Below are 25982 nucleotides of genomic sequence, written 5' to 3' on the forward strand. Positions count from 1 at the left end.
TGGACCATCTAATCTAAAAAAAACGAACATAATTTCCAACCTTGCACACACACCTTAGTTACTTCCCTGGATTTCTTGAAATATAATGGACCAATGCATTACCTGTATAAAACAGTATAAACAATATTAATTACTCTGGAACATAAAGTGTTTTTTTTATCCACATGTTGATGGTAGGGAAGTCTTCTTTATAAAAACTTTAATAACCCACGTTTCCAGAGGATTTCTAATGACAATAGCAGAAATCACAGTTCCTGGTTGGCCAGCCATTGCAGATTAGAATTCCACATGAAAAACCTGTAAAAAATATTTCAGAAGCTATCTTTGGGCAGCAATTAATAATGCATATTAGGATGCAGATACACTCTTAGCAGCAGTTCCCATTAAATCAAGAGGTTGGCAGTGAAAAAATGACCAAGTCAAAGCCCATACTAAAATAGCCACTTTCTAAAGTCTGTTAATTGTCACCCTGTCAGGAGTGTGCATTGTATGAAATAATTTCACTAAATTAATTTAATTGCAAAAAACAATCCGGATTTTAACTATTTCTAATTGTATCCTATTAGAGGAAAATAAGGAGGCCAAGAACATTGTGTTTCCAAAATAACAAGAAATGAAACTGAAAACCAAGTTTGCATGAACAAACAAAATAATCTAATGCATCGGCTCAGTCAGTAATCGAAATAAAATATAGCCAGTCCCTCTCCTCACTCATTGTTAACTAATTGTGCTACTGTGTGTTTTTTCCTGCGAGTCCATGAGATGGATAATGGCACTACTATATCAACATTGTAGACTAACAACTAAAAGCACAAATCAGTTTTCAGTGAGAAATACTTAGCAACATTGGGTTCATGTTATCACAGCAGGGAAACACGTGGCCTATAATGCTGTCAAAAGTAGGAAAATAGTACCACAGGCAAAATTGCTCTGACGCAACAAACCCCTTATCCACTTGATTATTGCACTCGGAAATGAAATCATAAACAGTGATAAACATTATAGTCCATCAGGGGAGAATAATACCTCTATTTGTGATTTGGTATTTTAAAAGATGTGCTATCGTATTTTAAGGATCTGATCGTTTCCAGCCAAGGAATCAACAGCATGCTGTGTGCTGTTGTGGAGAGCTCCAGCCGCCCACCAAGTCCAGCTCCTCACCCAATGCTGGGTGCTTGTACCCTGTTGACACCTGAGCAACTGTTCCTCACTGCCAACTTTATCACTGCCCCCCACCCCCATGCAGCTAATCTTGTAGGGTTGCCAAGAGCTTTGGGAAATAAGAGGGTGAAAAAATTCCCCGAGAAATGTGGTTAGCTACCTGTAGCCTAGGTCATACTGAACAGACTTTTCACTGATAACATTGTAGCTGCTTGGAAGATTTTTAAACATAAATTTAGAGAAGTTAACTGTCAAGAGAAAATTGTTGTTTAGTCAAATTCCTGCAGTTTTAAACTAACCAGTTTTGGAGAGGGTTTCTGCACATCTGTACATTGTAAAGGTTTGCAACATGTGCTGCATCTGCACAGGCCTGAAATCACCACCAAAGCATGTAATATAATTATAAAATGCACTCTTGTAAATACCATCACTTTACCCCAACAAAGCTTCAACTGTGTGACTCCTAGATCTACTGGTCCACCCTATGTCTTCTGAGCCAATCCATTCTGAGAACATGCCCATTGGATCCATTCCTGTTTAGACAAGCTGTGGTATCTATACACGGATGCAAGCCATTCAGCCTAATTGTATGTTATACTGCACAAGAGATACAGCCGCTGCCTCATATCACCAGCGGAGCTTGCACATTCTCCCTGTGAGCTTGTGGGCTTCCTCTCAATACTCCAGTTTCCTCTCACTACCCAAAGAAGTGCAGGATAGCAGTTTTATTGGCCACTGCAAGTTGCCTCTAGTGAGGAGATGAATGGCTGAATCTGTGGGGGTTGCTGGTGAGACTGTGGGATTAATGTAGGATTTAAATAGGTGGTCCAGGGTCAGGTGGATTCAGTGAATCGTGCTGTAATGCCTGCTTTCATCTTACTTGGTCTATTGATATAAAACCTTACTTATCCTCATCTTCTCTCAAATATAATTTACTCTAGCTATTCTACTCAGCAGTAAGCTCCAGATGCCAACCATTCCCTGGATAAAGACTTTACATTTTTAATGATTATCTTATGCTTATGTTATCTGGTCTTGGAAGTCTCCACTGCATCAGACTCTTTGCAAAGTTTTAACTTCTCTGTATTGTAAATCATTTTTGCATCTTCTCTAGTTCCCAATAGGATTTTTTTGGTAAAATAGGGACTAAAGTGATCGCCGTGTGGTCACTGTCTGGCTTGCTAGGCAGGAGGCCACTGCAGATGGCCTCTCCTACACTACTGTGTCCGTAGCAACACCTTCTCGTCGGTGCCCCCCGTTTCCACCGAGCTTGCTACGTCATGGCGCGACCGAGTGTCCGGCAGTCTAGCTGGATGGGTAGGCTGGGCTCATTAGCCTTGGTTCTTCCTTGAGTTTTTACGGTAGTTGGCATCCACACTGTTGCATTACTGCCATATTAGCCTTGGTTGGCAGCCAGCCTAAGAGAAGGACAACTCTGACTGCAAAACCGGGCAGGTGGGGCTCGTCAGCCTTGTCAGGCCATCCACTTAGGAGAAGGTCACTCCGACGTAACTCCTACGACCCGAGGACCTCGCTGTCACCATCCCAGCTTGCTGGGCTATGGCAGATGAACCCCAGGTGTAAAAGGTGGGGCCAGTACCGCGCACACTGCACTCCACTGAGAAAAAACATTGCGCAGGCCGAAGGACACGCCCACATCTACGACCATCCTCCCCGACCATTCATCAAGGTTCCAAAATTGACCCCTGAGGAACACCAGTAGTCACTGGCAGCCAAACAGAAAAGGCCTCTTTTATTTCCATTTGCTGTCTCCTGAGTGTCAGCCATTCTTCTATTCATGTCAGTATACTTCATGCAACACCACAGGATTTTATCTTGTTAAGCAGTTCATGTGAGGCACCTTATGAAATGTCTTCTGAAAGTCCAAGTAAATGACGTCCAACATCCACTGCCTCTCTTTTGTCCACCCTGCTTGCTACTTCCTCAAAGAATTCTAACAGATTTCTCAGGTAAGATTTCCCTTGACAGAAACCATGCTGACTTTGACTTATTTTATCATTAGTCTCCAAGTACCCCAAAATGTTGTCCTTAATAATGGACCCCAACAGCTTCCCAGGCAACACGAGTGAAAATGCAGATGCTGGAAATAAATAAAAACAAAAACACAAAATGCTAGCAGAACTCAGCAGGCCAGACAGCGTCTATGGGAGGAGGTAGTGACGACGTTTTGGGCCGAAACCCTTCATCAGGAGGGTTTCCTGATGAAGGGTTTCAGCCCGAAACGTCGTCACTACCTCCTCCCATAGATGCTGTCTGGCCTGCTGAGTTCTGCCAGCATTTTGTGTTTTTATCCAACAATTTCCCAGTTGCTCCTAACTACTGTCTTCCCAGAATGCAGTTGGATATTAATTTACCTAATTAACTGAAACTTCAAGTTATTAATCAATTCAACCAACGAATTCCCACATAATTGTCAAATAAAATTAGTTCTATATTAATACTAATTCTCCAGGATAGATATGGCTTCTTACAGAAGCTGGTGCTACTATCTCCCACGTGGAATGAGTGGCTGGATAGAAGTCGAAAGAATGTTTAGTTAACCAGAAGCCAAGACGTAAAGGCTGATCCACCACCCACACCTCCATTCCATGTGCAGTAATTGTAATGGTCCAAAAAAATTCATTGGGAGATAAACATGGAAAGAGAATGGGGTGAGAACACAGAGAGAAGGACGAGGGAGCAGGGTGAGGATGCGTTAGCGGAAGGATGAAAGTTGGAGTTATCCAGGACATCTGGAAATCTCCTCCATTTATCCACACCTTCACATTAATCTCAGTTAGTCACAGCAATCATGGTTCCTTCTTCCAAATTATAATGTGATTTCTGATAGAGTGGTAATAATCATTTATTTGCTAATGGCTAGAGATTTTCTAGAGTTTGATGAAGAGTGTGGTAACTTATATTTTGCAAAAAGACCACTCGACAACTTGATGGCCAAAAGAGCATCTTTATCTGGGACGGCAAATGATATTTACAATACAGAGGCTTCCAGGTACCTCGTGCGGCATGGGTGGAGGAACTATATACAATGCATACTGGGAGTAAAAAGAGCAAAAGTAAAGACCCCGCCAACCCCGGAACCCGCTTCCTGCTACCAACAGCTTCCCGATTAGTATTAACTTACTTTTAATAATACTCACATTACAACAAAGAGCTTTCCACTTTCCCAAGTAGGGAGGCGAGCAGAATCTGCACTGCCTCTCTCAACAGAATAACAAGCTAGACCCTCTGGAATGGCGAGCCAGCAATTCAGAATCTCCCAGTGCCACCTGAGTACAACCAAGAATGCTTGACTTCTCTGTCTAAGATCCCTCCTGGCACGGCAATCAGGATGATGGTCAAAAACTTAAAGAAGTTCCAGGTCTGGGGCCTAGTCAGTTAAGATGCCCATTTTTAGAAGGGAGACGGCTGGACAGAATGCCTACAGGTGAGAGTATAACTAAACAGGGGATGTAAACGCACCAATTGTATCGTCGGACAGGAGGTCGTGGAATAAAACCGGCATCGGTTAGAAAAACAGCAAAGTGACAGAGAGTAGAGTGGTGCAATGTCAGATATTTCTTTAGACTGGAGGCAGACAAACAATGAGGTCCTCAGCAATCAATTCCAGAAACGCTTCCTTCTTTATATACGTTATCAATTTGCATTTGGTATTTTCAGACGCAAATCTGTAGGAAAGCTTGAAGACTTTGAAGAGTGTTGAATCACGAGGAGGGTTGTAATAGATAGAAACACAATATGGACAGTTCAGTGGAATGGTTGGAAATGCAATAGATGAGCATTAAGGCAGAAAGATGGTGTTAACATTTTGATGGGAAGAATAAGGATAGACAATATAAACTAGAAGCCGAAGTATGACAGAAGGCCATGAAATTACTCTGTGCTTACCCTCTGCACAGATTCTGCCTGACATGCTGAGAATCTTCAGCATTTTCTGCTTTTATTTCAGATATCTAGCAGCTGCAGTCTTTGCTGTCAGTCACAATTCTAAGAAGCTGCAGGAGTAATTGGAGGTGTATGTGTTCACATTATTGAAAGTAGAAGGGCACTTTGAGAAAGTGCTTCAAAACAGAAGCATCCAGGATCTTGACCTTTATTAATAAAGATTTGAGCCAAAAAAAAATCAAGGTGACCTTTGCAAAACACCGGTTCTGCCACCAATGACTGGGCTTTAAATGTTCTGAGAGCAGGGGAGATCTTCTACACTGGCTCCAGCGATGGAGAATTTAGTTACAAGAATATTTGATGGGGATGTTCTACTTGGATAACATCTGTTTGAAAGAAAATCAAAAAGAAGAACTTGAAATCCTGAGGGGACCAGGAAGAGTAAATAGAGAGAAACTGTACTTGGTAAGTAGCTGAAACTCAGATGTGACCTAAGGGAAAAACTTTGTAAGCAGCGAATGATTTATGCTGTAAGGTAACACCAGGGGGAAGCAGTGGAGGCAGTTTGAGAAGGTGTTGGGTATTTGAAAGGGAAGTGTTTGCAAGTATATGAGGAGAGGTGGCAAGTGGGACCATCTGGATTGTTCTGTTGTGGGGATGGCATAGAGTTGTTGGACCGAATAGACCCATGCTGGAGTCATTCTGTGACTTTGTGAATAAATGGTACTGAGTACATTAAAATCCCTAACAAAATAGGGTAAAATGCCTCTGGTGATCTCAGTCAAATACAAAGCTCAATTTATTCTAATTTCTGCCAGTTAGACAGCTTTCATAACTAAAAATCAACCTAGTGAATGTTGGTGCGCTTTTTTTCAAGGCAAGCATAATCTTTCCTTGGGGGTGGAAGCCAAACTCATCAAAGGCCTGGTATATCAATGAGGCCTCAACTCCCTTCAGTGGAGTCTCATCAGTGCCTTAATTTTTCAAGGTGCCGGAAACTGTTTGCTGCAGCTGTGAACAATTGATTTATTGCTGGCTTGTATTGTATTACACAGCCAAATAAAACAGAAAATATAATGCTGAAAAATGAAGGGGTGTAAAATTCTTGCTCAAGGGAGAGGCATGCTGATAGGCAACATTGAATCTACAGTTTAAACTCGGTCTCTGAATAAAATGCAGTCAAGGTCACTGAGATGGAGGACAAAGGAGTGAAGGATAGATGGAGTGGGGAGGTTTTCTCTCTTATATGTGCTCTATGTGCCTTATGCTGTGTATGGCTGCTCCTGCTATGTTTTACACCTTAGCCTCAGAGAAACATTATTTTGTTTGGCTGTATTCATGGGTATTCGTGTATGGCTGGATGACAATTATACTTTAGTTTGAACATGAACTTTTGAGATGATAGTGTTGTGTTGCATAGGTTATTGCTTGATAGACTTCGGCTGTGATCAGTAGCTAAAAACAAGTTAATAATGAAGTGTAAACACAAAGTACACTGCAGATGCTGTGGTCAAATCAAGACGTACAAAAAAGCTGGATGAACTCAGCAGGTCGGGCAGCATCCGTTGAAAGGAGCAGTCAACGTTTCGGGCTGAGACCCTTCAACAGGACTGAAGAAGGAGGGGGCAGGGGCCCTATAAAGAAGGTGGGGGGAGGGTGGAAAACCAATCAGAGGAAAGATCAAGGGGTGGGGGAGGAGAAGCAGGGAGGGGATAGGCAGGAGAGGTGAAGAAGGAATCTAAGGGGAAAGCACTATGGGTGGTAGTAGAAGAAGGCAGAGTCATGAGAGGTGATAGGCAGCTAGAAGAGGAGACAGAGTGAAGGTGAGATGGGGGAAGGGAGAGGGGGGTAATTACCAGAAGTTGGAGAATTGGATGTTCATACCAAGGGGCTGGAGACTACCCAGACGGTATATGAGATGTTGTTCCTCCAACCGAAGTTTGGCCTCATCATGGCAGTAGAGGAGGCCATGTATGGACATATCCGAATGGGAATGAGAAGCAGAGTTGAAGTGAGTGGCAACCGGGAGATCCTGTCTGTAGGTGCTCAACGAAGCGGTCCCCCAATCTGTGTTGGGCAACACTTCATTTGTGAGTCTGTTGGGGTTATCTATTGCATCCGGTGCTCCCGGTGCGGCCTCCTCTACATCGGCGAGACCCGACGCAGATTGGGGGACCGCTTCGTCAAGCACCTACGCTCCGTCCACCACAACAGACAGGATCTCCCGGTTGCCACCCACTTCAACTCTCCTTCACATTCCCATTCAGATATGTCCATACATGGCCTCCTCTACTGCCATGATGAGGCCAAACTTCGGAACAACATCTCATATACCGTCTGAGTAGTCTCCAGCCCCTTGGTATGAACATCGAATTCTCCAACTTCCGGTAATTCCCTCCCTCTCCCTTCCCCCATCCCACCTTCACTCTGTCTCCTCTTCTAGCTGCCTATCACCTCTCATGACTCTGCCTTCTTCTACTACCCATAGTGCTTTCCCCTTAGATTCCTTCTTCACCTCTCCGGCCTATCCCCTCCCTGCTTCCCCTCCCCCACCCTTGATCTTTCCTCTGATTGGTTTTCCACCCTCCCCCCACCTTCTTTATAGGGCCCCTGCCCCCTCCTTCTTTAGTCCTGACGAAGGGTCTCGACCTGAAACATTGACTGCTCGTTTCAACTGATGCTGCCCGACCTGCTGAGTTCATCCAGCTTTTTTGTACGTCTTAGTAATGGAGTGTTTGGAGTAATGGAGTAATGGAGAGTACCTGAGGAGGAAGGTAAAGCTGCGCAAGCGCGGGTGATGTCAGCGGCGAGCGCGGGCTTTAAAAAGCGGCCCACTTTCAGGAGCGGGCAGCGGAGTGCGTGGGAGCAGAGTGCTGGGCTTTGGCTCAGCGGGCTTCAGCGCAAGAGGACTTCGGCAAGAAGAAATCAATGAGCCTGAGTACGTGCTTTTCATTTATTCTGACTAATCTAGGATCAGGTAATGGGGGAGACGGTTAGAGCAGTGGTGTGCTCCGTATGCAGTATGTGGGAGGTCAGGGTCAACACAGTTATCCCTGATGACCACACCTGCAATAGGTGCATCCAGCTGCAGCTCCTATCAGACCGAACTAGGGAATTGGAGCAGGAGCTGGATGAACTACGGATCATTCGGGAGGCAGAGGCAGAGATAGATAAGAGTTATCGGGAGGTAATCACACTGAAAAGACAGGAGGTAGGCAAATGGGTGACAGTCAAGAGAGGCAGGGGGAGCAGACAGAGAGAGAAGAGCACCCTTGTGGCCGTTCCCATCAATAATAAGTATACCGTTTTGGATACTGTTGGTGGGGATGACCTACCAGGAACAAGTTGCAGTGGTCCTGTCTCTGGCACTGAGGTTGGACCTCGACTAGGAAGGGGAGGAGGGAAGAGAAGAGAGCGGTAGTGATAGGGGATTCTATAGTCGGGGGGCGGATAGGAGATTTTGTGGGGAAGATCGGGAGTCTCGGATGGTATGTTGCTTCCCTGGTGCCGGGGTCTGAGACATCTCAGATCGGGTGCAGGTTATTCTCGAGAGGGAGGGCAAGAATCCAGATGTTGTGGTCCATGTAGGGACCAATGACGAGGGTAGGATGAGTGAGGGGGTCCTGCGTAGGGAGTTCAGGGAGTTAGGTGCGAAGCTGAAGAGCAGGAGCTCCAGGGTAACAATCTCAGGATTGCTACCTGTGCCACGTGCGAGTGAGGCAAGGAACAGAAAGATTATACAGATTAATACGTGGCTGAGAGGATGGTGCAGGAGGGAGGGCTTCAGGTTTGTAGATAATTGGGCTTTGTTCCAGGGAAGGTGGGATCTGTTCCGAAGGGACGGTTTACACCTGAACTGGAGCAGTACTAACATTCTTGCAGGGAAGTTTGCTAGTGCTTCTTGGAGGGGGGGGTTTAAACTAAATTTGCAGGGGGCAGGGATCCAGAATGTGAGAGAGGATAGCGAGAGGAAGAATAAAGGACAGGTGGGAACTACACGGTTCCGGAATATTAAGTGTGTAATAGAGAAAGGTGAGGCGGAACAAGTGAAAAGGAGGACACATGTACAGAGGGGTGGTCTGATGGAACATGAAGTTAAATGTGTTGAAAGAATAAGTAAATTTAGGAAGGACAACAAAATTCTAGGGGCATATAGCCCGATGGGAGTTCGGGGAGCTGGGTTAAGCACAATAGGCAGCGATTCAAACAGAGAGAGGAGAAATGGGTTAAAAGTTCTATATCTGAATGCGCGAAATGTCAGAAATAAGGCAGATGAGCTTGAAGCTCAGGTGCGAATGGGTAACTATGATGTTGTTGGGATAACGGAGACATGGCTGCAGGGAGATCAGACCTGGGAAATGAAAGTACAAGGGTATATGTGTTATCGTAGGGACAGAAATGTGGGCAGAGGGGGTGGGGTGGCCCTGTTGGTGAGGAATGAGATTCAGTCCTTTGCAAGGGGGGACATAGGGTCAGGAGAAGTAGAGTCTGTGTGGATAGAACTGAGGAACAGTAAGGGCAAAAGGACCCAAATGGGTGTTGTCTACAGGCCACAAAACAGTAGCATGGATATTGGGTGCAAGTTGAATAGGGAGTTAACATTGACATGTGGCAAAGGTAATGTCGCAGTAGTTATGGGGGATTTCAACATGCCTGTGAACTGGGAGAATCAGGTTGGTGCTGGACCACAGGATAGGGAGTTTGTAGAGTGCCTACGGGATGCATTCTTGGAACAGCTTGTACGAGAGCCGACCAGGGACAAGACTATTCTGGATTTAGTGTTATGTAATGAACAGGATTTGATAAGCGATCTTGCAGTAAAGGAGCCATTAGGAGGTAGTGATCATAATATGATAAGTTTTTATCTGCAATTTGAGAAGGATAAGGGCAGCTCGGAGGTGTCAGTGTTGCAGTTGAACAGGGGAAACTATGGAGCCATGAGGGAGGAGCTGGCCAAAGTTGACTGGACGGATAGCCTAGCAGAAAAGACAGTGGAACAGCAATGGCAGGTATTCTTGGGAATAATGCACAAGGTGCAAAATCAGTTCATCCCCCAAAGAAGGAAGGATTCAAAGGGGGGAAAGGGGCCACAGTGGTTGACAAAGGAAGTCAGGGATTGCATAGCATTAAAAAGAAGGAAGTATGACAGAAGTAAGGTGAGTGGGAGGACAGATGATTGGGAAGTTTTTAAGGAACAACAGAACTTAACTAAAAAGGCAATACGGGGAGAAAAAATGAGGTACGAACGCAAGCTAGCTAGGAATATAAAGGAAGATAGCAAAAGCTTTTTTGGGTATGTGAAGAGAAAGAAGATAGTTAAGAACAATGTTGGGCCCTTGAAGAATGAATTGGGTGAAATTGTTATGGGAAACAGAGAAATGGCAGAAGAATTTAATGAGTACTTTAGATCTGTTTTCACTAAGGAAGACACAAGCAATCTCCCAGATATATGGATGGGCCAAGGACATAGGGTAACAGAGGAAATGAAACAGATTGACATTAGGAAGGAGACGGTGATGAGAAGGCCGATGGGATTGAAGGCTGACAAATCCCTAGGTCCAGATGGTCTGCATCCTATGGTACTAAAGGAGGTGGCCCTGGAAATTGCGGATGCATTGGTAATGATTTTCCAATGTTCCTTAGATTCAGGATCAGTTCCTGAGGATTGGAGAATGGCTAATGTTATCCCACTTTTTAAGAAAGGAGGGAGGGAGAAAACAGAGAACTATTGTCCTGCCAGCCTAACATCAGTAATGGGGAAGATGCTAGAGTCCATTATTAAAGATGAAATAGTGGCATATCTAGATAGCAGTGATAGGATTGGGCCGAGTCAGCATGGATTTACCAAGGGTAAATCATGCTTGACTAATCTACTGGAGTTTTTCGAGGATGTAACCAAGAAGTTAGACAAGGGAGATCCAGTGGATGTAGTGTACCTCGATTTTCAGAAGGCATTTGATAAGGTCCCACATGGGAGATTGGTGGGTAAAATCAGAGCTCATGGCATTGGGGAGAAGATATTGACATGGATAGAAAACTGGTTGGCAGATAGAAAGCAAAGGGTAGCGGTGAATGGGTGTTTCTCGGAATGGCAGGTGGTGACTAGTGGGGTGCCACAGGGCTCGGTATTGGGACCACAGCTGTTTACGATTTACATCAACGATTTAGATGAAGGCACTGAGAATAACATCAGCAAGTTTGCTGATGATACTAAGCTGGGTGGCAGTGTGACATGTGATGAGGATGTTAGGAGAATTCAGGGTGACTTGGATAGGCTGGGTGAGTGGGCAGATACTTGGCAGATGACGTTTAATGTGAATAAGTGTGAGGTTATCCACTTTGGGAGTAAGAACAGGAAGGCAGATTATTATCTGAACGGTGTAGAGTTAGGTAAGGGAGTAATACAAAGAGATCTAGGAGTCCTTGTTCATCAGTCACTGAAGGTGAATGAGCAAGTGCAGCAGGCAGTGAAGAAGGCTAATGGAATGTTGGCCTTTATTACAAAGGGAATTGAGTACAAGAGCAAGGAAATTCTTTTGCATTTGTACAGGGCCCTGGTGAGACCACACCTGGAGTGTTGTGTACATTTTTGGTCTCCAGGGTTAAGGAAGGACATCCTGGCTGTAGAGGAAGTGCAGCGTAGATTCACAAGGTTAATTCCTGGGATGTCCGGACTGTCTTACGCAGAGAGGTTAGAGGGACTGGGCTTGTACACGCTGGAATTAAGGAGATTGAGAGGGGATCTGGTTGCAACATATAAGATTATTAAGGGATTGGACAAGATAGAGGCAGGAAATATGTTCCAGATGCTGGGAGAGTCCAGTACCAGAGGGCATGGTTTAAGAATAAGGGGTAGGTCATTTAGGACAGAGTTAAGGAAAAACTTCTTCTCCCAGAGAGTTGTGGGGGTGTGGAATGCACTGCCTCAGAAGGCAGTGGAGGCCAATTCTCTGGATGCTTTCAAGAAGGAGCTAGATAGGTATTTTATGGATAGGGGAATCAAAGGATATGGGGACAAGGCAGGAACTGGGTATTGATAGTAGATGATCAGCCATGATCTCAAAATGGCGGTGCAGGCTCGAAGGGCCGAATGGTCTACTTCTGCACCTATTGTCTATTGTCTATTGTTTCTGGTTGCATTTCAGCAAAAGGAGTGAAAGACACCAGTTATCATCCTTGGGAACAGCAATATCTGTATGTCAGGTTGCAGCTCACAGACGAAGGATTTAGCCTCTGTACCTTCTACTCCAGTATATGGCCAGGGTTTTATTATGCTGAAAATTGGAATCAGTTCTCACATTCTATGTCATTATAATCTTGCACCTCATCATTTCCTCGGTAGCTGTTCCATTTTATTCTGCATTTTGTTATTGTTCTACCTCAATGCACTGCGTAATGATCTGTATCGGCAAACACAGGACGAGCTCTTTCACTGTAACTCAGTACATGTGACAATAATAAACCAATTCCAATTCCACTTTATTACAATTCACTAATTAATGGATATTGTTAAGGATTTACTGAGATGGGGAAGTTTCCTGTTTGTATTCCAAACTGTGAGAGAGGATTTTGCACAGGAAGCTGAGGGGGGACTTTATAGAGGTCTATGAAATCACAAGAGGCCTGGCTAATATAAACGATCAGATGGAAAAGGCATAGGCTTAAGGAAAAATGTGAAAAGTTTAAGGGAGACCTGAAGGGCAAATTTTTCACACCAAGGGTGCCAGTATGTGGAATGGGATGCCAGAAGTAGTGAAAGAGGAAGGGGACAATTACAATGAAAGGTTCAGAAGGATATGGGTCAAATGCAGAAGCAAATGGGACTCACTCAAGGAGCCAACTTAATTGGCATGGACAAGTTCAGAGTAAATTTTATTATCTAAGTATATATATGTCCCCTGAGATTTATTTTCTTGTGGGCATCCTCAGAGAATCTATAGAATAATAACCATAACAGATCAATGAAAGACCACCTGACTAGGGCATTCAACCAGAGTGCAGAAGATGATAAACCATGCAAATACAAAAAGCAGTAATAATGACAATAAATAAATAAACAATAAATATCGAGAACATGTGATGAAGAGCACTTGAAAGTGAGTGCTTTGGTTGTGGGGAGTTTTCAATGATTGGGCAAGTGAAGTTGAGTGAACTTGTCCTCTTTGGTTCAAGACCCTCATGGTTGATGGGTAATAATTGTTCCTGAACCAAGTCATGTGAATCCTGAGGCTCCTGTACCTTCTTCCTGATGGTAGCTGCGAGAAGAGAGAACGACCTGGGTGGTGGGGGTGATGCTGCGTTTCTGTGACAGCGTTTCATGTAGGTGTGCTCAGTGGTGGGGAGAGTTTTACTTTTTTCCACTACTTTTGTAGTATTTTCCATTCAAGGGCATTGGTGTTTCCATACCAGGCTGTGATGCAGCCAGTCAATATACTCTCCACTACATCATAGAAGTTTGTCAAAGTTTTAGATGTTAAACCAAAGAGCCTGCTTCCATGCTATATAACATATAACTGAGGAGAGACGCTTCATTTTCCATTAAAATTAGTGAGGCTGATTCTCATTGTGGTAGAATTTTTAGCAAGAAGCATTTATATCTTTTTATTAATTAATTCCTAGGCCTTGGTGAAAGTCAACCCACGCCTGAAGCCAATGCTAAATGGGATTATCCAGAACAGGCTTAAATGGGAGGAGATGCACCAAAGAGGACAAGGAGGCAGAGACAATCCCCGCCGCAGCACAACCACACAAGATATCAGTTAATGCTCCGAGTGTCATCTCCAGGGATGGGCGATCAGCTTGATATGGCTCATATTCAACTGGATTGGGACATCCTTCAGTTGTGTTTTGCAAAGCCTGAAACAGTGTGGCCGTGCTGAAACCCCCCAGTGTGTCTCTGCGTGGGGCAGAATCCATCCACTCCGAACTGAGAGTGAAAACAACAAAAACGATGAGTGCACTGCAAGTACTGTGTTGTAGGCATATGTTGATAAAGCTCTAAGGAAGCTCACAGAGTCCCTTTGACAGTGTGCAGGTAATACAGTTCCATCCAGTGCTACCAATTGCTAAGGGTTTGCTGTCTGCTGCAGAGAATATATAGCCACCATAAGCAGGTTGAAGGAACATCAATTATTCAAGGACAGAGAACCGAAGTGTCTGAGCATCCTTTGTCTGCCAGACCCATGTTGTTTCTACTTTCATTCTCCTCACCATTATTGGAATGAACAAGCAGTTTGTTTACTTTATACAGTGGATTCTGGTTAATTGGGACACATTGGGACCAGGATGTTTTGGCCCAACTAAGTAGCTGCCCCAAATAACCAAAGTTTTATGGAAATAATAAAAATGTATTAAAAAAACAAACTACTGTTTAATTGAGTAGCACATTATGTATTTTAAATGAAATACAGAACAAATTGGAACACTACCAATACCTCTACTGTACTATAAAACTACGTATTAGTTCCTAATAGTTACCAACAGAGGAATTCAGCTGCTGTACGCTGTCATGTTCTTCTGATTAGTTGTAAATTAAGTCAGCTTGGGTGGACTGGGTGGATGAAATCTATAGTGAGATCCACTAGGCAGGAACCATCAAGAGTGAAGGGCACAACGAGGCATGGATGGTCATGGTCATTCAGTGAAGCCAAGGAAGACCCCAGTCGTGATGCCTACTCGTACCACTGGACGCAAACTTCTGAGGTTGAGAGAGTGGAACTGCCCCAGTGCAATGGCTTCTCCACTTTAAAAACTCTCCTGAATCGGTTTTCCTGTCATCATTGGATAGATGGACAACTACTGCCAAATAAACAAAAGTTATCCAATGCAATGCCTACAATACAATGCTCTCCATGCTTGCATCCTCAAAATCTTCATTTTCAGTGTAACTTTCAGGATGATTGTTGGTACCTTCAAATTCTTCATAGTTTCTAACTTGTTGAAAGAGTGAAATTATTTCATTTTCCCTCCCGGCTGCTTCTTACTGCTTATTTCTTGCCAGCTATCAGTGACAAAAAACACTGCTTTTGGAAAACAAACGCTCACAACTGATGCTATTTAAAAACTGGTCAATCTAAGTTTGTAGAGTCTAACGGCCACACAAGTGCAGGTGACTGACACTCAATAGAAATTGTTCACCAATAGTCTTGTGTCCCAATTAAGTGCCATGGTGTCCCAAATAAATGATGGGAATCCTGCATATTTTCTTGATTTGTTTTTGTTCTTTAAGGGTCATCCTAAATAAGCAGCCATCCTGATTAATTGGTGGCCCAGTTAGCTAGAATCCACTGTACTTAAAAGATTTTTCTACTTAGCTCTTCTGCATGAGGATGCTCTGAAATTGGTTCTCTGGATTGGAAATATGGTTGATAGATGCACTAAGATAAAGTCCTTTAAGGACAAACCATTGACAGATGGTGCTGTGGTGGTTATGACTGAAGCACTGGTTACTATAAAGGTGGTATATAGCTGTAAGCAAGATAATTTTTAAACCTCTGCTGGATGTTGTTGTATGTTAAACAGATTGCATGTTAAAGCAATGCAAGTCAAATTTGCACATGTAACAAAGCAAATGGTGGCATGGAATTTCGTCAGCATGAAAAACCCAAGCTAAAGAGAAAAAGAATATTCATCGCTGTAAGATGAGCTTCAACACCGACAAGACAGACAGGCCCCATGACCCACAAGGACAGAACCGGTCAAAGGTTATAATGCCTGATTTTACCAGTATTGCATGCATTTCATCTCCATACCTGTCAGATATGGGAAAATGTTTGGAAGAACACTGCGAGAGTCTTTATTTAAGTGGAGGTTGTCAACGTTGGTCTGTTTTCAGTGTAAGTACATTGCTTCTTCCTGGCCCTGTAATTCTTCCTTCCATTTCATTAAAACACACTTTTGAAGATTGTGTTCACTCTTCCTGTCGCCACAATTAGATTCCTTTTTACAAGGACTTGAAATGTTTAACTTACTGATTGAACAGGAACCAATTTCATCGGTTGACCTTAAAGACAGAAACTCATAATTTGATCCCATTGCCTGTTTAGAATGGAAACTCAGAACGAGGTGCCTATTCCTTATAAAATCCATGCAAACTGGAAGCGTGTTAACCCAACAAATCAGAATATAGATTCAGAATTAGAATCCATATCCAGCTTTACCTTAACACCATTTTACCTTATGAAGTATTGGTTTAATTTAATTTGTTTCATCTTAATTTTATTTTCTTCCTTTTAAAATTAGTTTCTGAATTTTTACGTTGACAGTATAACATATAAAGACCAACACAACTTGGGAAGCAACATCTCCAGATCTTCGGAATCTACCAGAATGTTTAAACTTGTTTTATCTCGTGCTTGCATTATATGTATATTCAGTGATCAAATGATTATTGTTGCAATTCTATTGTTATCTTTTGTTAAACAAAATCAACCCAAAAGAAACTGTTATTTTAAATTATTTTAACCCAGCCTTACTTGTAAATTACTTCCTATTTGATTGATCTATACCCCCCCCCCCCATAGAAAACACGGTTCGATGAATAAAGGTCCGTTGTGGTAGTTTTTGACATGATGACCCTTGCGCAATTAGCTTGGCATCACAGAAACTACATCATCAGAAAAATAATGCTAAGTACAGGAATCTGGTAAACCTATATTCTTGGAAAATTCTGCATACTGCAAGGAAAGGGTCACAATATGCAGTATATATATTTTTACATTACTGTTCTGCTTTTTACTTTGAGCAGGGAAGCTGGTCAATCTGTTACAAAACTGCCACCTCCTGGAGCAAGCAAGCATTACAAAGAGCATCTTTTAATGTAATGCACCTAAAAATGTTTTAATCTTTTGGGTTTGTTCCTTTAATATATTTCCAACTCTATTTTTTCATCCAGGGAATTCTTATTGATAGCTTATTGATAAAACATGTCCTTCGTGGCCCTGGAAGTGTTGTTACAGAAAGGAACTAGTTGACTTTTTGAGAGGAATGTATTTTATTTACAAAGATAACACAGATTGGGCCCTTCTGGCCCAACGAGCCACTGTTCAGCCACCTTTTTAACACTAGCATAGTCCCAGGACAAACTACAATGACCAATTAACCTACTACCCGGTACGTCTTTGGAATGGGAAGGAAGCCAGACCACCCGGTGGAAACTCACGTGTTCACAGGAATGATGTGCAAACTCTCTGTTTACAGCACCTGAACTGAACTCTGAAGCTGTAACAGCATTGCACTACTGTGGTGCCTCAGTTCTACATTATATCCTGATGCAGGGTTTCTGTAAGAAACATGGACTGCTTTCCCCTCTCCATAGGTGCTGCCTGATTTGCTGAATTCCTCCAGCATTTTGCGTGTCTGTTGCTCAAGATTCCCAGGATCTGCAGAATCTCTTGAGGCTATATTAAATTTTCTCTTTAGCCTGTCACAGATTTTACTTGTATTGCAACTGGAATATTTGATCCTTTTTTTGTTTTAATAATTAGACAGAAACATTTATTTTATTCACTTTCATTATTCAAGGGCTTTCACATCTGGACAGAAGCTAACGAGACTTAGCTTTATGTGAAACCATCAGCAGCTACTGCAGCTGGGTTGGAAGAGATGGACTGAATTTTTTGAAAACTTTAATGTTTTCCCTTTTTGTCCCCACTGATGAGGAAATAGTGACCTCCCCAACAGTTTACTTTTAGAGTTGAAGAAAATTGAGCACAACCTTTTGTTGAATCATAATTTATAATGAAAATTCCATCTAGCTAAGTTCAAACACATACAAGATCAGGTAGCTGGGTTTGAATCATTTTTTTTCCCTTTAAATTAACCTTTTTTCCCCCACACTCATTCATTTACACCCATTAATGTCACAACTCTTAGAATTCAGCAGCTGTGATATTCTTACTTGCCATCCCTGATCTACAGCTTGTAGCAAAGGCAGAGGAAAGGAGTGCATCTTTCATTTGGATTACTGCCACAAATCAGAGAGGTAATAAGCTTGATTGAGGCAGTAAGGAAATTCTCCTGTAATTATTTGTCCCAGAACCAACTAGGTTAGATGAGCTTTTCGTCATTGGTAGTCTGTCATACCTGTTGATGACATAAACCCGTGTGGGAGATTTTTCAAGTGGAAAAGCCATTGCACTTGGGTAGTTCCACTCTCTCAACATCAGATGTCTAGGACCGGTGGTATAAGTAGTCGTCACAACTGGGGCTTTCTTTGGTTGCAGTGTAGGACCTTGTCTCTGTGTCCAGCATTCATTCTGATTCTTTTTAATGCTGTGTGGACCAACCATTGTTCTGAATAGAGAATTATTACATTGCCTGAAAACTACCTTCTATGTTTTAAAATAATTTTTGTAATATGCACATAATAAAACACAGAGCACAACTCCCAACACAAGTAAACCATGTCAGGTAGTCAAAACAACTGACATGCACAGTGGCAAAAGTAAAATGTTTTGACTAGATAGCATCGGTGTTCAGCAGGCTGGTGGGTTATTAACCGACTTCCATTCTGGGTTTATTGTTACAATTTGTAACAGTGTTGTAACTTGAAACACAGACAATGCAAATATGTTGAAGCTTTAAAATGTTTCAAAATGTGGTACATTTATTATTTAGAAAATTTATGGATTATATTCATTAGTACATCATTAATTACAGGGTATTTCACAATCATATTTACAGATTTCAATTATATTAGCATAATTTCTAAATTATATTAAGATTATATACAAGGAAATTCCAGCTGTCTGGAACTCAGTGACCATCAGCAGGTGGGAATGGGAATAGGCAGCTGGTGCACTGAACCTCTGCGGCCATTCCCCTCAATAACAAGTATAATCACTTTGAATATTGTTGGGAGGGGATGACCTAGTAGAGGAAAGCCACAGCAGTCATGGAGTTTTGTTCTGTGAGTCAGCCAGAAAGGGGGGAGAAGAGGTGAGCCGTAGTAATAGGGAATTCAGTGCTTAGGAGTACAGATAGGAGGTATTATGGATAAGAATGAGACCTCCAGATGGAATGTTGTCTCCTGGTGCAAGGGTCTGGGACATCTCAGATTCAGTCCACTGTAATCTTAAGTGAGAGGGTGAGCAAACAGAGGCCGTGGTCCTCATTGGTACCAATGACATGGTAGAAAGGTTGATGAGGTCCTGCAAAATGAATTCAGGGAGTTATGTTCTAAGTCAAAGGACAGGACGTCCAGGGTTGTGATCTCAGGATTTCTTCTTCTTCTATATGCTAGTGAAACCAGAAATATGAAGATAATACAGTTTAACACATGGCTAAGGAAATTATGCAGGAGGGAGGGCTTCAGATTTTTGGGTCATTGGGCTCTCTTCCAGGGAAGGTGGGATTTGTATAGGCAGGGTGGTTTGCACCTGAACTGGATGGAGACTAATATCCTCGTGGGAAGGTTTGCTGGTGTTACAGAGGAGGGTTTAAACTAGAGATGGGAACCAGAATGGCAGAGCAGATAGTGTAGTGGTTGTGAGGAAAGATGTTGTTAGGCCTACATACAAAGGCAGGAATCAAAAAGTAGAGCATGATAGATAATGTTCTGAATTGTGTATGTTTCAATGCAAGGAGCATTGCAAAAAAGATGAATGAAATTAGGACATGGATTAGCATTTGGAATTAGGATATTGTAGCAGTTTGAGACCTGGTTACTGGAGGGACAGAATTGGCAGCTCAATGTTCCAGAATTCCATTAATTTAGACGAGATTGTGCTGGAAAGATTAAAGGGGGAAGGGTGACATTACTAGCCAGGGAAATGTCATGGCTGAGCTGATCTACTTAGACTATATGGGTGGAACTGAGGACCACCCAATAGTCAGTGGGGCTTAAAGCAGCAAATTTGAAGTGAGCTTGCAGACTTTTGAAAGAAACATGTTGTGATAGTAGATAATTTTAACTTTCCACATATTGACTGGGACTCCTGTTCTATAAAAGGGCTGGGTGGGATAAAGGTTAACAAGTGTGTTCAGGAAAGCTTCCTTAATCAGTACATAGAGGTCCCATCTGCTGAGAGAGAGCTAACAGAGATCCCCAGTTTGAGGATGAGACAGGGCAAGTGGCATCTTCAGATATATTAAGAGCAAACGGATAGCAAGTGTCAAAATTGGTCCTCTTGAATATCTGAGTGGTAATCTATGCATGGAGCTAAAAGGGATGGGTCCACATGCAAATGTGTTTACTTAGGAAATGAAAACAGAGTCCATAGAAGTGTTGCAGAACAGTAATAAGGTCAGAGTTCATATGCAGATTACAGGAGAGGAGGTGTTTGCTGTCTTGAGGCAAATTCGGGAGCAGAAATCCTTAGGGCTTGACAAGGTGTTCCCTCTGACCTTGTGGGAGGCAAGTACAGAAATTGCAGGAGCCCTAGCAGAGATACTCAAAATGTTCTTAGCCGACAGATCAGAGGATAGCTAATGTTGTTCTGTTGTTTAAAATAGGCTCTAAGATTATAGGCTGGTGAGCCTGACGCCAGTGGTGGGTAAGTTATTGGACGTTATTCTAAGGAACAAATATATAAGTATTCAGATAGACAGGGACTAATTAGGAATAGGCAACGTGGCTTTGTGTTTGGTAGGTAATGTCTAAACTAAACTTATAGAGTTTTTTGAGGAAATTACAAGGAAAGGTGATGAAGGCAAGGCAGTGAATAGAGTCTACATGGACTTTAGTAAGGCCATTGACAAGATCCTTGTTACATGTGGCTTTATGACCAAAGAAAAAAAATGGCTGGAGTCACCTAGCACTATAGTGCAAGAGTGTTTATTAAGTGCTTCAAAAATCAAACTTAAAAAATTAGCAAAAAATAATGAAAAGAAAATTACCAGTATTTACAAAAAGATATCTACCAGAAATCACAATAAATAGCTCCATACTGTTTTTTCCAGTGTGAACTATTGGAGCCCAATCTCTCTGTTCCCCCTACTAAGGGCAGAGGGCTCCTTTAAATCAGCAATGGGACATACCATCTTTCATTACCAACAAAGTCAACTGAAAAGAATACATGAATCAGAAGGTGATGCGAGAGCAAGAGAGAGGGAGGGAGAGGGGGAGAAAGGGAGGGAGAGGGGGGAGGGAGGGGGAGGGGGAGGGGGAATGAATGAACATGTGTAAGCAGTGAGTTTACCAAGTGCTCTCTCTCATAGTCCTACATGGAAGGTTGGTCAAAAAGGTTCAGTCACTTAGCATTCAGGATGAGGTAGTAAATTGGATTAGACATTGGCTTAGCAGGAGAAGCCAGGGAGTGGTAATACATGGTTGCCTCTTTGACTAGAGGCCTGTGACTAGAGGTGTGCCACATGGATCGGTGCTGGGTCCATTGTTGTTCGTCATCTATATTAACAATCTGGATGATAACGTAGCAAAACTGGGACACCAAGATTGGGGGTGTAGAGTACAGCAAGAAAGGCTATCAAAGCTTTGCAGCAGGATCTGGATCAGCTAGAAACGTGGGCTGAATACTGGCAGATGGAATTTAATGCAGACAAGTGTGAGGTATTGCACTTTGGGAGGACTAACCAGGGTAGGACTTAAACGCTGAGCGGTAGGACACTAAGTAGTGTGGTAGAACAGAGGGATCTGGAAATGCAAATACATAATTCCTTGAATGTGGCACCACAGGTAGAAAGGGACATAAAGCTTTTGGCCCAATGGCGTTTAGAAATTGAAGTACTGGATACAGGAGTTGGGATGTTATGTTGAAGTTGCATAATATGTTGGTGAGGCCTAATTTGGGGTACTGGGCCCAGTTCTGGTCATCTACCTGCAGGAAAAAGATCAATAAAATTAAAAGAATGTAGAGAAAATTTACAAGGATGTTGCCAGGGCTTTGAGGCCCTGAGTTACAGGACAAGGTTGAAGGTGTAGGAGAACGAGAGCACATTCAATAGGGTTTACAAAATTATGAGGCAGGTACTGTAAATGCAAGCAGGCTTTACTCACTGAGGTTGGGCAGGTCAAGAACTAGAGGCCATGGGTTAAGGGTGAAAGGTGAGATGCTTCAGAGGAACATGAAGAACTTCTTTACTCAGAGGGTGGAATGAGCTGCCAACAGAAGTTGTGAATATGGGTTAGATTTCAACGCTTAAAGAGAAATTTTGATAAATACATGGATGGGAAGGGTAGGGAAGGTTATGGAAGGCTATAGACTGGATGCAGGTCGATGGGACTAGGTAGAGTAATGGCTCATCACAGATTATATGGGCCTGTTTCTGTGCTGTAGTACTCTATGACTCTATGTAAGAGTTAAAATTTCAGTGAATGTGTTTTTAGAGACTTTTGAAAGAAACATTATAATTTAGCTTTTCACAATATATCTATCTTGATTAATGAATCCACAAATCCTAGAATAAACTTTGCCCTCTGCAATGCGAGGCAATTATCCTCTCTGGGGGCAGTGGCACGGAAGGTTAGAAAGCAACACCACCACCACCATTTATTTAATATTTTTAGCATTGAAGAAATGTCAATGAAATGTTGGGTCTAATCCACCCAGCCCATTACAGTTCAGAGAGCGAAAGGATCATGGGGGTGGTGATGAGGTGAAGCTGGATATCACTGGAAATTGATGCTGTGCTTTCAGACAATGATAACAATAGGGGTAGCATGTAGAATGGAATCAGAGAGCATCCAGCCGGGGAATAGCAGACAGAGCTGGGCAAACACAAATAAGTCACTGCTTGATCTCTGGAAGAACGGGAGCTACTGAGCGCAGTCTCACCATATTGGGAAACAATAGAGAGGAATCAGGACCTGCCCACTGGATCAGTCAGCACACCATCTGCACCATGTACCGACAGATGTTAGAACACATTTTAATGAGCTGATATACTTACTCATGGCTGAACAATGCTTAATATTATTAAGTAAATTTTGCAAAGCTCATGTGAGTCGGTTATCCAGAGCAGGTATTTCTAAGTGCACGCACTAACTTTTCCTTTCATAAATATTTTGCACTGTGCTGGATTGGAAGACCCCAAGATCCCTCTGATCACTGGTTCTTTGTCTTTTTCAGCTGGTACCCAAACCACAACGCCATCCAATACCCCTAGCAGACTGAAGCATCGATCGTCTGATGCACAGCTGGATGCTGTTTGACCTTGTTACGGATTCAGGCAACAATAAATATATGAGTTAGGCAGGGGTTTTTATAACAAATAACACGTTTATTAAACACTGAAAACAAACCCCCCCAAAAGTAAACAAATCACTAACGTAACCGGAAATCAGCTGCTGTGCGGCAGCCTAATCAGTTCTTAAAGCAATGAAGCTTAAACAGTTCTTAACGCAAAGTTGCAAAAACAGTTCTTCAAAGTAGTATTGCCAAAAGTTCAAAATGCTCACAGTCCATTTAAGGGAGAGACTTCTTAAGATGATTTAAATTCTCTTTCACGTCGTGTTGTTTCGGTTCCCAAATCGAACTTTTCCCACGAAGAATTTACGTAACGAAATGAAACGGCTTAAAGGCACTGACCTTTCCTTTACAACACTGTTCTCAATCCTTTCTGATATTTCACAGGGATTAACATGAGAACAGTCACCGAATTCCTTCTGAATAAGGATCAAACAAGGTCGAACCTGTTTCACCGTCGAAATTGATTCTCCTCGATCTTTAACTCCCGAACTCCGATCTTCACTCTCCACTGATTCTCAACTAGCAGTATTGTAAAGAAACTGCTGGCAATGACCTTTTAAACTTTAGGCATTAGATAAAACTTCATCTTTCAACTAAACTACGTCATAACATTAAATCACACAGCGGCATGAAGTCAACATGGCAAATCCAGCCACGAACTGCCCCTCCTCACAGGGAGGGGTCCTCCTTTTATACCCTGTAAAAAAAAACCTGTCACATGACCTCTACTGGTGGGAAAATGATGTCACTCCACCATCACAAGACCATTACCTCAAGTCCAGTATAGCTTCCACCCCAGTCAAGTGACAAGGGTACCACTGTCACGTGTCACGAGCACGTAACAACCTAAAGATGTGGCACGTTTAAACACTGTTGCTGTATAATGCTTGTGTGACATGATTACTGTCCACAGCTGTGGATCAGCATAACAAATAGAATTGCACTGTTTTACTGGCTCAAACCCACATCTCCATTTGGAAAAATCTGACAAGGGTTCTAAAAAAATGAGTGATAACACAGTTTATAAATTGAAGGGATGGGAAGAGCTGTAACTTCAATATTTAGGCATACATTTGACTTTGCTCAAGTGTAAATTCATGGTCTTCTGCTGCTGAGCAACCACTTCCAAGGTTTTGAAGTGTGTGTTCAGAGATACTCTTCTGCACACCACTGTTGTAACGTGTAGTTATTTGAGTTACTGCTGCCTTTCTGTCAGCTTGAACCAGTGGGGCCATTCTTCTCTGACCTCTCTCATCAACAAGGCATTTTTGCCCACAGAATGGCCACTCAGAGGACATATCATCGCTGTAAACTGTAGAGACTGTTGTGTGAGAATACCCCAGCAGATCAGCAGTTTCTTAGATGCTCAAAGAACCCCACCGGGCATTCCATGTCAAAGTCATTTAGATCACATTTCTTCCCCATTCCAATGTTTGATCAGAGCAATAAGTGAACCTCTTGACCATGCTTTTATGCATTGTGAGTTGCTGCCACATGAAAGATAGAAACATAGAAAACCTACAGCACAATACACGCTCTTAGGCCCACAAAGTTGTGCCGAGCATGTCTCTACCTTAGAACTTACTAGGCTTACCTATAGCTCTCTATTTTTTTTTAGCTCCATGTACCTATCCAAAAGTCTCTCAAAAGACCCTATTGTATCCGCCTCCACCACCGTTGCTGGCAGCCCATCCAGGCAACATCCTTGTAATTCTCCTCTGCACCCTTTCTATGGCTTCCACATCCTTCCTGTAGTGAGGCAACCAGAACTGAGCACAGTACTCCAAGTGGGGTCTGACCAGGGTCCTACATAGCCGCAACATTACCTCTCAGCTTCTAAATTCATTTCCACGATAGATGAAGGCCAATACACCATATGCCTTCTTAACCACAGAGTCAACCTACGCAGCTGCTTTGAGCATCCTATGGACTCAGACCCCAAGATCCCTCTGATCATCCACACTGCCAAGAATCTTACCATTAATACTATATTCTGCCATATTTGACCTACCAAAATGAACCACTTCATATTTATCTGGGTTGAGCTCCATCTGCCACTTCTCAGCCCAGTTTTGCATCCTATCAATGTCCCGCTGTAACCTCTGACAGCCCTCCACACTATCCACAACACCTCCAACCTTTGTGTCATCAGCAAATTTACTAACCCATCCCTCCACTTCCTCATCCAGGTCATTTATAAAAATCACGAAGAGTAAGGGTCCCGGAACAGATCCCTGAGGCACTCCATTGGTCACCGACCTCCATGCAGAATATGACCCGTCTACAACCACTCTTTGCCTTCTGTGGGCAAGCCAGTTCTGGATCCACAAAGCAATGTCCCCTTGGATACCATGCCTCCTTACTTTCTCAATAAGCCTTTCATGGGGTACCTTGTCAAATGCCTTGCTGAAATCCATATACACTACATCTACTGCTCTTCCTTCATCAATGTGTTTAGTCATGTCCTCAAAAAATTCAATCAGGCTCGTTAGGCACGGCCTCCCTTGACAAAGTCATGCTGACTACTCCTAATCATATTATACCTCTCCAAATGTTCATAAATCCTGCCTCTCAGGATCTTCTCCATCAACTTACCAACCACTGAGGTAAGACTCCCTGGTCTATAATTTCCTGGGCTATCCCTACTCCCTTTCTTGAATAAAAGAACAACATCCACAACCCTCCAATCCTCCAGCACCTCTCCCGTCCCCATTGATGATGCAAAGATCATCGCCAGAGGCTCAGCAATTTCCTCCCTCGCCTCCCACA

The 25982-nt window shown here is 42.8% G+C and overlaps 1 protein-coding gene across 1 annotated transcript in view; it reads left to right on the top strand.

Moving 5' to 3' along the window:
- Positions 1 to 16427, top strand: part of pde11a (phosphodiesterase 11a) — a 244611-nt gene extending 228184 nt beyond the window's left edge. The window contains exon 20 of the mRNA XM_073047136.1: positions 13687 to 16427. Within this exon, the coding sequence (XP_072903237.1) occupies positions 13687 to 13830 (144 nt within the window). The 3' untranslated portion in view covers positions 13831 to 16427. The remainder of the gene's footprint in view (positions 1 to 13686) is intronic.
- Positions 16428 to 25982: the final 9555 nt, after the last annotated feature.

The sequence above is a fragment of the Hemitrygon akajei genome, chromosome 5, assembly GCF_048418815.1.
Source record: "Hemitrygon akajei chromosome 5, sHemAka1.3, whole genome shotgun sequence".
In the NCBI taxonomy this organism is placed as follows: domain Eukaryota; kingdom Metazoa; phylum Chordata; class Chondrichthyes; order Myliobatiformes; family Dasyatidae; genus Hemitrygon; species Hemitrygon akajei.